Source organism: Cyprinodon variegatus, unplaced genomic scaffold (assembly GCF_000732505.1).
Source record: "Cyprinodon variegatus isolate N-32 unplaced genomic scaffold, C_variegatus-1.0 Scaffold624, whole genome shotgun sequence".
Taxonomy (NCBI): domain Eukaryota; kingdom Metazoa; phylum Chordata; class Actinopteri; order Cyprinodontiformes; family Cyprinodontidae; genus Cyprinodon; species Cyprinodon variegatus.
The window spans coordinates 294,751-306,562 of NW_015151077.1; the positions used below are offsets into that span (position 1 = coordinate 294,751).

General features: G+C 38.0%; 2 protein-coding genes across 8 annotated transcripts in view; both read left to right on the plus strand.

Annotated features, from left to right (window-relative positions):
* Positions 1 to 4,641, plus strand: part of eif2ak1 (eukaryotic translation initiation factor 2 alpha kinase 1) — a 21,147-nt gene extending 16,506 nt beyond the window's left edge. For all 4 annotated transcript variants that reach the window (XM_015393102.1, XM_015393104.1, XM_015393103.1 and 1 more), the window contains exons 12-15: positions 3,488 to 3,599; positions 3,690 to 3,769; positions 3,912 to 4,145; positions 4,337 to 4,641. In XM_015393102.1, the coding sequence (XP_015248588.1) occupies positions 3,488 to 3,599; positions 3,690 to 3,769; positions 3,912 to 4,145; positions 4,337 to 4,447 (537 nt within the window). In that variant the 3' untranslated portion in view covers positions 4,448 to 4,641. The remainder of the gene's footprint in view (positions 1 to 3,487; positions 3,600 to 3,689; positions 3,770 to 3,911; positions 4,146 to 4,336) is intronic.
* A 261-nt stretch (positions 4,642 to 4,902) lies between these two features.
* Positions 4,903 to 11,812, plus strand: part of usp42 (ubiquitin specific peptidase 42) — a 16,078-nt gene continuing 9,168 nt past the window's right edge. The window contains exons 1-10 of one of the 4 annotated variants that reach the window (XM_015393099.1): positions 4,903 to 5,156; positions 6,492 to 6,586; positions 7,471 to 7,717; positions 8,289 to 8,495; positions 8,641 to 8,751; positions 8,977 to 9,076; positions 10,217 to 10,284; positions 10,364 to 10,434; positions 10,545 to 10,627; positions 10,725 to 10,836. In XM_015393099.1, the coding sequence (XP_015248585.1) occupies positions 7,480 to 7,717; positions 8,289 to 8,495; positions 8,641 to 8,751; positions 8,977 to 9,076; positions 10,217 to 10,284; positions 10,364 to 10,434; positions 10,545 to 10,627; positions 10,725 to 10,836 (990 nt within the window). In that variant the 5' untranslated portion in view covers positions 4,903 to 5,156; positions 6,492 to 6,586; positions 7,471 to 7,479. Of the gene's footprint in view, positions 5,157 to 6,491; positions 6,587 to 7,449; positions 7,718 to 8,288; positions 8,496 to 8,640; positions 8,752 to 8,976; positions 9,077 to 10,216; positions 10,285 to 10,363; positions 10,435 to 10,544; positions 10,628 to 10,724; positions 10,837 to 11,812 lie in introns of all 4 variants that reach the window. The other 3 variants (XM_015393096.1, XM_015393098.1, XM_015393097.1) reach the window with 3 other exon arrangements.

Consider the following 11,812-nt stretch of genomic DNA (forward strand, 5'->3'; position numbering starts at 1 on the left):
GGTGACAAAAACCAGTAGAGCGTTGTGGCTTTATTGATGCATCACACATCTAATAAATATTTATCCTTATTTATTAGAATAAGTTAAATATTCAACTGTGGCAGCAAGGGTAATGGAGGATCAGGGTGAGATTTTCACAATACATCTTTATATAAAAATATCACAATAAATAAATCCAGTCTATTCATTATTTTTGAGATTTAAAAACGATGCTCAGTCGTTTGTTAGTGTGAGTTATTAATAGCCATTGACAACTCTGGAGCTGCAGGTTGCACACTGTTGCTTTACGCTATGTAGAAAGAAATGTTCCTCTGGTTTTTCATTTAGGGATTTTGAAACTATGATTTTTTTTATTTTTTACTTTAATATAACGTTCACGTGTTTAGTTCAAATGGAATAACTGAATCCCATTTACCTTGCCCACTGAAAACTGATCCATGCCAAGGTTAGATCAGTTAATCGTGCCAAGCTCGGTTACCAACATTTTCGGCATCACACTAGAACGGTTCCTCGCCTCCTAGTGGTGATCCACGGTACTACTGCTCTCTAGAGGTAAACAAGTAAACCAACATGGCGGTTAACATTCAGGAAGTTTGCAGAGAGTTAGGCAAAGAAGGCAGCTTTTGGTGAATTTACTTGACGGAGTCGGCTTTTGGGAAGTGGATACGACAAACGATAGACTGATCAGGGCTTACAGGTGAAGGAAATGACAGACATTGAGGTTCATCACACTGCTTAGCAGAATCATTACTGGAAATTGAGCGGCACGGTGGAGAAGCTAGTATTTTTATGAATATTTGAAGTTTCATGATTATGGAGGCTGTACCAGTTTAGCATGGTTTGGTTATGTCTGGTGCGGTCCGGTTCAGTTGTGTGTGCCATTTACACTCTACAGTTATCTCGGTATCTGTGCTCGGACCGATCTCGGCACAGTTTCAAAAGGGTAGTGTAAATCAGGCTATAGTGTTGTGTAAAAGCAGTTTAATTAAAAGAACATGAGCTAGGCTTTAAAAAATGTTTGGATCCTCTGTTTAGAGAAATAAATATGTCAATTATAGCTTTTTAAAATCATGGACAGATTATGTTAGGGAGGAAACTGGCTTCTGATGTTTTAAATTAGTTGCTTATGACCATAAAGGTATTTTTTAAATATAAATGAACTGACTATTAGGTGGTTTACAAAAAAGGAAATATTTGGGCATGCTTTGGTGGCGCAGTGGTTAGTGCACACCATCCATGTATGAGTGGGGGTTCGAATCCCCTTTCCTGTCAGCCTACTGTCCATGAAAACAAGCCACTAGTGCCGTAAAACAATTTCAGGTAGCTCTTTTTCTCTTTCATGATCTTTATGTCAAAGTTCCTCGACAATCATAACAGGTAACATAACCAGAGGTGAGGCTCAAGTCACATTACTTGGACTTAAATCAGACTCCAGTCATTTTTATTATGACTTAAGACTTGATTTATAAAAATGTTCAAAGACTTGGGGTTTTAAAACTGGGACTCCAGACTCTAACATGTTTACTAGAAAATGCCTAACATTCTACACTTAACTTTCTATGTTAGACATCAAATTTTACACAAAATCTAGTGTTGAATGCCTGTTATAGAAAAAAGTGTGCACGTTTGAGCCCGGTTCATATCAGCTGCGTTCAACTTTTTGATCTTGCATCCATGTATTTTTATTTCTTTGTTTCTGTCACACTGACTGCAGTGCATACAGAGAGGCTGCGGCTGCACAGGGTGGGCAGATCTGTCTCTGTGCCACACAATGTAATACAATTTCCCACATTTGACTTGAATAGATAATGAAAATGTATTATTTAAAAAAAAACAACAACCGGTGCAGCTACAAAGAAAAGCCCCACCTAATGAGCCTGTGCAGTATCTTGTTAGGATAATTATCATTAATGATGTGTGAGTTTATTACACCTTAATATTGCCAGAACTGTTTTTCACAATTTTTTTTTATCTAATTATGACAGTTCCTCTGTTTGGATATACAGTTATAATCTTCATTTTGTACGTGGCAAAGATTTGGAAATGGAATGAGAGCAGTGACGTTCAGCTAAGAACAAAGTGTAATATTTTGATAAGGCTGGAGCCATGGATGCCTCCTCATCTGCTAACGTGAATGATGTAATGATGTGGCAGACTGGAGATGTATAAAAGGCCTTTTTAACTTTTAATCGTGGCCTCTTCCTTAGACGTGAGCCCAGTTTGTAAGCAGCTGCCTTTTGTAGCTTCTCTGATCGGAGAAAGATTACAATTTCTGTCAAAATCTGTTGTCATGTCTCCTGGTTATTCAATACATATACATTATGGAGTGTTATTTAAAGAGTTTGTCCCGAGTGATCTCTTTTCAGGAAAAGAACTGGAGAGAGAAAGCTTCAAGGTGTAGACACACAGAGAGCCTATCTTTAACAATCTCTTAAAGCAGAATTGTTATTGGCCTTTATTAAAAACATAATGGGAACAATGTTTAAGAAAAGGAAAACGCAGCAGTTAAGGCTGTGGGACGGTTTATATGCTGGCTAAGACACTGAGAGGAGATTCTCAGAGGGATCTGGGAAGTTTGTTGAAGTTTTTTTTGTTTTTCAGCTGTTTTTCCTACACCCTCTACCTCTAGATTTTTTTTTCTTTTTTTGTGAGGCTCAAAGAGGATCTCTATATATCCATATCTATTTTCTATCCTGAAGTTTGTCAAAGTTTTTTGTTTGTTTTTTTGGAGCAGAGTGAGAAGCTGTACTTTCTAGTGTCCATCACTGTTTTTGCAAGACTTAGAGAGAATCACTACTTTATCTGTTTTCTGTCCTCCTGAACTCCTACAATGGTTAAAATGTTCTTTCTTTCAATTATTCATTCATTCATTCATGAGTCTTCCATGTGTGCTTTATGTGGGCTGTTCGACTCCAAACCTGACCGGATTTTATTTTTATTTTGTATTTCCTGCCAAAGTAGATGTGTTTTACTTTGTAACTGCGTCTCCCTCTTCCTGTCAGACCAATGGCATTCCCGCTGAATTGATGCATAGTCTGACTAAAAGGGGTCGGCCTCAGTCTGAGCTATGCTAGCCCTCTGCAGAAAATGATGTTTGATGTCATCGTCTCCATTTACTTTCAATGAACGCTTAATGCAAAAACCTCATCCGACACGATTTTCTGTTGGATTGGACACAAAATCTGATTCTGTGTTTTCAGGGCTTTACTGAAAACCTGCAAAACACCATTGCATAATACTGTACCACCAATGCTTCGATTTTCCTCAAAATCTGTTTGCCAGGTTTCAACGGCTACACTGAAACAAAACATTTTTAAATATCTGCTTCAAAAAGAATTTTTCAATTTTTCACTTTTTTCGGACTGAATAAATTGCCTCTGGCATGTGGACAATATGATACAGTGTCTTTTTACTTATAACTACTTTAAATCTCTGCGGTTAGATCTCACACATTCTAATAGCTTTTGTCTTTGTTTTGTTTCTCCAGCCGAGGAACATTTTCCTTCATGGTCATGAGTGCCACGTCCGGATTGGAGACTTTGGTTTGGCTTGTAGGGATATGATAGTAGATGACCATAAAACTAGTTCTCCTGGTGGCGGTAATTAATAAACTCTTAAATCACTACATGTTCATAACATACCAGTAGATGGCACAATTTACACTGAATGGATCTTTTTGTGTTTTGCAGATTTCCCCCACACATCAGGGGTTGGAACATTTGTTTATGCTGCACCAGAACAGCTAGAAGGCTCTTATTATGATTCAAAGGTAATTATGATGAAATATCCTTAGATGACCTTAATTATTACAATTTTTTTAGTTCTGTGATTATCTTTTTTTTGTAATATAAAATAAAACACAAAATTCTCTGCATGTTTTAATACAAAGTGTGAATCTGGTCCTCTTGCAGTCAGACATGTACAGCATTGGGGTTCTGGCTCTTGAACTGTTCCAGCCTTTTGGGACAGAGATGGAGCGGGTCCGAACCCTCGGGGACCTGAGAGAAGGGAAAATTCCAGACTCCTTCTGCCACCGATGGCCAGTTCTCACCAAATACATCAGAAACCTGACAAATAAAGACCCCAGTTTTCGGCCAGCAGCCAGACAACTTCTAGAGAGTGAACTTTTCTTCAATAAAGACATGGTAGATTGGGATAAGTATTTACCTAATATTGTATATGTTAGTTTGAATTAGGTTTGTGTTATCATACTGCCCCAAGCCTTGTTTTAAGTTGGAAACAAAAAAGTTTGGACCTGCAGGGCTTTGTTGTACCTGCAGGGCTAATGCGTCTGTATCTAACAACTAGCTTTAATTCACATTTCCTCCCCTTTCAGGTAATCCACGGTTTACAGAAGAGAGTGGAAGAACAGGAGGAGGAGATCATGCAGCTGCGGATGCAGATCAGCCGGCTTCAGAACTCCACTCTGTCAGCTTCCCCGAACTGAAAAAGACCAGAGCCTTAAAAAAAATTATAAAACTTATTTCATGAGCCACTGTTTTTAATTTTTTTTTTGACTTGATACAGGTGTGAACATTTGTGCCTTCTACACCTAGATATATTATCGTGTTTTTTTTTTTTTGTATTATATTTATTTCCATCCAGCTGCTAAATAAAAGCTTTTTCAAGGGTTGCAAGATGCTTTTGTTGCATTTGAGTCTTGTGATTTTGGTTTTTGGTGGCATTGTAAAGTTTTTTTTTTCAATCTAGATTTTTCATTCTCCACCTATCAATATAAAAAAGTACTTTAAATTGTATTTTCAAAACATTAATGTATTTTAATTATCTCCTGGCTATTGTCTCTTGTGTCAAACCTACATATTTTACATCTCAAAAGGCTTAATATAATGGGTTCTTAATTTAAGGTCTTTTCTTTGTAGTTAAGTTGAAATGTCAGTGTTTATAGTGCAACATGACTTGTGTCACTGTGGCGCACAAAGCACAATAAGGTCAGAGTTAAGAACATGCGTCGGATATTTCCGAAACACGTTCCTCACGGATCTGTGTCGGATGGACCTATCAGAGGCGCCGTTTCATGGCAGGTACCCGGATGTAGCCGTGGGGCAATTAGCTACGTCATTGTTCACCGGCGGACACCCGCTGGAAATAAGAAATGGATTTAAAACGGCTATTAAGATGTTCATAACAGACTCCAGGTGAGTGTTGATTTGCTTTAACGATCTAACGTTAGAAGTAGTGACGCGCTGGGGGGCAGCAGTTGGCCCGAACCGCTGGGATTCGCTGTAGTAGCGCTGTACCGGTTCTGTCATGTCGGAGAGCAACGCAGTAAGCACGCACAGGCGCCGGTGTGCTGCCCAGCCCTTTATTATCCTGAGGGACAAATCTTTTATAAAACCCGTAGAGTTGAAAGGCAGTATAAATAAAAATGATCTCCACTGCCTTCCCGCTACAACCCCAGTTCATAGCTACAGGGCTCTTCTCGGCGTTAGCCAGCACCAACTGACTGCTAGCTAGCCAACCCGTTAGCCGCATTAGCAGGAATTGTGTCGTTTCTATTGGTTCCATTCTTCGTCTCCTTAACAACAATCGTCTTGGTAACCCGCCAGTCGTCGCAAATCAGTATTTTTCCAATCTTCGTCAAATTGTATTTGTTTTATCTGGGCTTCGCTTCTCGCATAGAGTCGGTCTTACTGCGTGTTCTCTTTCGGTTTTAAAGGCGCTGCGTGTTAAAGGCCTCGCTACTGTCTGTTAGCCGATGTAAGTCAGTCTGTCTGCGGGAGCAGGTGGGAGGGAACAGCTGCAGCTAACAAGGAAATGTCTGGCTTGTGTAACTTGTAGTAAGGCAGCTATGCGCCACTAACAGGAGCAATATAGTTCAAACTCTGTCATTTTCAAAGCAAATAATGATTCTAATATTCTCTATTTCATCCTTGAGACATGTATCTGGAAAATACCCTCAGTGGGATTTAAATACAACCACCTGACTTTTTTTTTTTCTTCGATGTTGTGAAATATTAGGATGTAATAAAACAGTTGTAAATGGGGGGGGATAGCAAGCAAGCAGTGTTAAGACTGCAAACTACTTGGCTCTACTGTGATTTTAAGTAAAGTGTTCTCATTTTTATTGCATTTTCTACACAAGTCATAGTAACCTTCGGTGACTAATAATGAGAAAAACATTTGCATTGTCAAAAAAAGCTTATTGAACATCCTCAATGTTTATTAATGGTTTTCCCTTACCCATTTTATTGTTGTAGAGCTAGCAGGTTTGACAATGGATACAATCTTTACACTTTTTATTATACTTAGACCAGAAAAACACCTCTGAGAAGGTACTTTAACTTCATCCAGTCCCCCCAAAGCAGACTTCTTCAAAAACTGAGCAACTAACTGTCCTTCTGGAATATTCTGGAACGAATTATAATGCAATCAAAATGTAACTCCTTTAGTTTCAAACAAAACAAAAAATGCTGTGGAAATGTGTTAAATTATCTTTACCATTAATTTGTTGCTTTGATTTTCCCATGTAGAAATGGGAAAACCCTTTATTGTTCCACAGTGTGGAAATTCAAGTGTACCAGCTGCAAAGTGAGAGCCAAATGGAAGCATGCAGATTCCCACAAAGGTACACAATATTCAAGCCAGTAATATACTGAACACTAAAAGGAAATTTAGGATATAGAAAATACTGTGAAATTATTATTAATGGAATGCTAGTATTTAAAAAAAAAATGTAATGTCATTTTGAAAATGTACAAAAGATGAAATATCTAAGAAGAGCAAATCAATCGGCCTAGGTTTGAACCTGATGTGATTGGGAGATGAAATACTAGAAAATTATTAATCGCATCAATTTATTTTTATTAAATGCATCAAAACTTGAGGACTCGCATTTTAATTGATGCTTTTTGTTTGTCCTGCGTGTGTCTGTGCCCAGAGAAATCTGATCATGCTAGCTATTTCTCTGGTATCTCATTAATATTTTAAGAACCATTTGAGAGACAAACACTGAACTTCTAAAGATGTTTTGATGCAAGTAACTGGTAAATGACTAATCCTTCAAACCACTGAATGCAAGGATAGCTGCCCACAGATCTTCCAAAGTCATCTTGAATACAGTCCCACCACAGCGGTGCATTTTCAGTCTCATCCTCTAGCTCTAAATAAAAATAAGTAGCTTTAAAAGTGCCTCTACCTTATTTCTGACATCATCTCTTCCCCCTTTTGTCATTAAGAAACAAAACATGTTTATCCTTAGGCTCTAAGATTACACATGTACTGCTACTGTATTATATGAAAAAAAGGGTTCCATCAACTTTTTAAATTTTGATATGTTATTCTTATTATATTACTATTTTCATTTAGCATTTTTGTATTTTTTTTTCTCCATTGATATGTTTATCTGTGTTTAATTGTTTTTAAGAACTGTAATCTAACTAAAAATCATTGTGTATTTTCTCCCTTTCTGCCTCATATAATTTTGTGTAGTTTTGTGTTTCTCTATTGCAGCTATGAACAATGACCATAGTTGACAGATTGTCAGAAAAATCTGACCACGAGTCAGTTGGATTTAACCGATCCTTCACCAGTGGAGAAGTGGGGATGGACGGCAGTTGTTCCAGTAGTTGGGCGGTGGGTCCCAGCATGGCCGGTGACTCTCCGAGGCTCAAGTCTCCTGGAGGCTGCCTGGGTCCGACGCCAGGGGCTGCCGTCTATAACGGCACTCACCCCACTGTGGACTGTCCCAAGGACCAAGGTACAAGGAGAGACCTTTATTTTCTGCTGTTTTATGTGCGGATGAGAGGGGAATAGAAGAAGAATCTAAGAAGGGTTATGTTTCGTCTTTAAAGGCCAGATCTATTGATCTAATTCTACACACATCAGTTAGAGCATACGCTGGGATTGTATAGCAGATAATCTAAAACTGCTCAAATATGTTAGCTAATGGTTAGATTTCCTATTCCTAGTGGAAGTGGGGAAATTGTGTTATATGTTTTTTTTGAACCCACAATCAAAGGTAACGTTTTCTTTAGTGTTTTTTTCCGTTTTTGTTTTTTTTACTACAAATTGGTTTATATATTAGTGAACTATAATAAAGCTGAACTCAGTTATAGGGAAGTGTTTATCAGCTGTGTTTGCACACGTATGACACAATAGTCTTTGTGCCCGGCTTGTTCTCCTCTTTCATTCATCCAGTTACATAACAAAGCTAGTTTAAAAACAGGGGCACAATCAGTCACTTAAGCCTCTGATGCCATCAGTGGATTGGGATAAAATTAGAAACAAAAGAGACTTCTGTAATTTTAGCTCTTGTTCTGTTTGGCCAGTGATGAGCAGTGAGGATGGCATCGACTCACCCCAGAAGGTCCTGTTTCCTCCGGAGCGGCTCAGCTTAAAGTGGACACAGGTTCACCGCATCGGTGCTGGCCTGCAGAACATGGGGAACACATGCTTCCTCAACTCAGCCCTGCAATGCCTCACTTACACTCCGCCGTTAACCAACTTCATGCTGTCAAGGGAGCACTCCAAAACCTGTAAGTCTGTCCTTTTGGTAATCGTTTACCAAAAAGTATTAGAATATTTGTTTTCCTTACTAGTCCAGCAGCATTTGTGGGAGTTTTCTTGTTGTTTGTTGTTGTTGTAATTTTTGCCCATTAATCAGTTTTTCTTCCCCTTTAGGTCATGAGCCTGGGTTCTGTATGATGTGCACAATGCAAAACCATATCATTCAGGTTTTTGCCAACTCTGGGAATGTCATTAAGCCCATCGGTGTCCTCAATGAGCTTAAACGTAAGTTTATGTTTACAATGCCTCCAGGTGAAATCACTCACTGTAAAGATCGGCCTGTAGTGGGCGCTGTTGGGCCTTTTTGTTTATGGAGGGAAAATTTTCTGACCACATTTAGTATTTGCAGTGAGAAGAACTTTACTCTTATGCTTTTTAAGTGCTATATTTAACCACACCCAATCACTCTCTTTTGGTTTGATGATTTTAAATATTTTTTTTTTTACCCAGGAATAGCAAAGCACTTCCGCTACGGAAGCCAGGAGGATGCACATGAGTTCCTGCGGTACACGGTGGACGCTATGCAAAAGTCCTGCTTACCTGGAACTAAGTGAGTGTGGTCATGCTTTCATTTGGCCAACCACAGTAATTATGTTATTTATAGTTCATTTTAATACATGACTTCAATAAATTATGTGTCTAGGCAAAGACACCTTTAATAAACTTCCTATATTATCAAGTACAGCATCTTTGAAAATGTTTAATTAAAGTTTTCATGAAGGGGCTATTAGTTGAGACAGGTCCTGGTAAAGATTTCATCAAATTAAAGCTGCTTCTTTTTTAATTTAACATCTAAATTAATTCACTTAAGGTGTCTCCTTAAACAACACTTTATGCTGGATCATTTTTTATTTCCTCAATCAATAAACCATTAGTATCATTTCAACATGTTAGAAGTCCTTGGTTTTTACTGAATCTAATGGTGTTTCTGATTTTAAGTTTTTTTACGATCCATTCAGATTTTTTACATAAACTTTTATTAATTTTAAGATCTAGTTTGATCATTCAGATTACACACAGTTCTTTGTTATGTTTTTGATTTGGTTCTTAATTTACAAAATATTAGTCTTTAATTTACCTAAAACAAAAAGGATTTAAAAATGACACAATATGGCAACCTCCTATGCAAACCTCACTTAATAAATCTGGGATTTTATTTAGCGCTGCAACTAACTTTTATTTTGCAAATTGATTAATCTGTCAATCGTTTTTTTCGATTAATCAATTAATAATCGGATAGAAAAGGTTCCTTAAAGAACATTTTGTTACGAAAGTAAACCAGGTGAAGCTAAAACGTTTCCACTTGAGGAGTTCTGGATAGAGCACAATGACAGATTTTTTTTTTTTTTTTTTTATCTTAAATGCAAAATGTTTGCATATTTATTATAACAATTTTGGTATGTTTTGCTGCTAAAGATGGGTCACTCTGAAAGCTAAAGAAACACACTTTAGAGTCTCTACACTCCAGTTAACAATTAATCAATTAGTAAAACAGTTGATTATTTAATTAATTGATTAATCACAATTAATCTGATTATTTGTTTAAACCCTAGTTTTTATTTAAATCTACAGTGTCTGTTGTCCGTCAGCAGTTTATTCATACAGAATTGGGCCAGTAAACCTATAAGTACAGGAAGCTCCCCTTCATATTTATTGACTGAAACATTGAGTAACATTTTGTCTGTGACAGATTGGACCGGCAAACGCAGGCCACCACTTTCATCCATCAAGTATTTGGAGGGTACCTCAGGTCCAGAGGTAAATATTGCTGCTGTTTGGTTTCTTTTCAAGTAGTTTTATTTCAGTTTCACATTCTTCTTTTTTTTTTGTTTTTCAGTAAAATGTCTGAACTGCAAATCAGTTTCTGATACATTTGATCCTTTTCTGGATGTCACTCTGGAGATTAAGGTAATCGGGACTAAATTCATTGTCCAACACAAATGTTTTATTAATTATCATCTTATGTTAAGGCAGAACCAGAGAATGTATTTATTCATTTTTTTGTTATTTTTATTTAGACGGCACCGAGTGTCTCCAAAGCTCTGGAGCAGTTTGTCAAACCAGAACAGCTAGATGGTGAAAATGCCTACAAGTGCACAAAGTAAATATTAAAGACAACAAGCACAGTCCTGTGTTTTGTTTATATCCTTCTCTTTCTTTATGAAACTGAAAAAAATATTGTGTTTTTTTTTCCCCAGGTGCAAAAAAATGGTTACAGCCTCGAAGAGATTCACAATCCACCGCAGCCCCAATGTGCTCACCCTTTCACTAAAACGATTCGCAAACTTCACTGGAGGAAAAATCACAAAGGTAGAAAAAAAAACATTGATTTTTATTTTTTTATTGCGTTCAGCAGCAACATGCATAATTTCCTTTCATGATGTCCCAGATTATCCTAAGTACTGGTAACATCACACTGTTTGTGTAAAGCCGCGCTTATACTGCAGTTTTTTTAATTTTTTCCTTATTTAGGGCGACTTTCCAGACGAGCGAGAATTTTCTGATCGGCCCAACTTTCAGCCTGAGCGTGCGTCATGTAGTGTTCAGAGGGTAACGAGGGGCAATCAGCCAGGAATCGTGAGGTCGGGAGAAAATCAAACATGTTTGATTTTCAGTCGACCATCCTTGGCAAATCCCTCAGTGGGCAAACAAGGATTCTTCTTTTTCTTCTTCCTTTTAGATGAAAACACAGAATCATGGCGGGCGGGCAATGAGTGAAATGGAGTTCGTTCTTTAAAATTGACAGACCGTAGTAGCCACGTTTGCTCAGCCATGTCTTTGTCCAAATACATTGTCTCCTTTTCTTTTTAGGGCTTTCAGCACAAAATTGCCCAAATAGCCAAGGCAGCGCGTTTCACTCTAGTGAGCTTCATATTCCTCTGCTACTGGTTTGGCTTCCAGATAGACGAGTCAAAATAGCACCATCTCACTGCGGAGCTGAGTTCGACATGGTTTTTAGATGTACAGTGTGAGGAGGTAGATCACATCAGAGCGTTAGGCGGCACAGTGTGAGAACATACATCGTGAGCTGTAGCTGTTTGTAACAACTGAAAGAATCGCACACTGTATGATTGGCTTAAAGGGTCAACTTTTTCACCTTCCCCTACTGTAATCCGTCCATCTAATGTCCTCATGAACAAACATTTAGTAGAACTGAGCTCATGTGAACCTCCCAGTTCACATGGGGTCTGGTGAACTGTAAATTGCTTTGAGATGATACACTATATTGCCAAAAGTATTTGCTCACCTGCCTTGACTCACATATGAGCTTAAGTGACATCCCGTT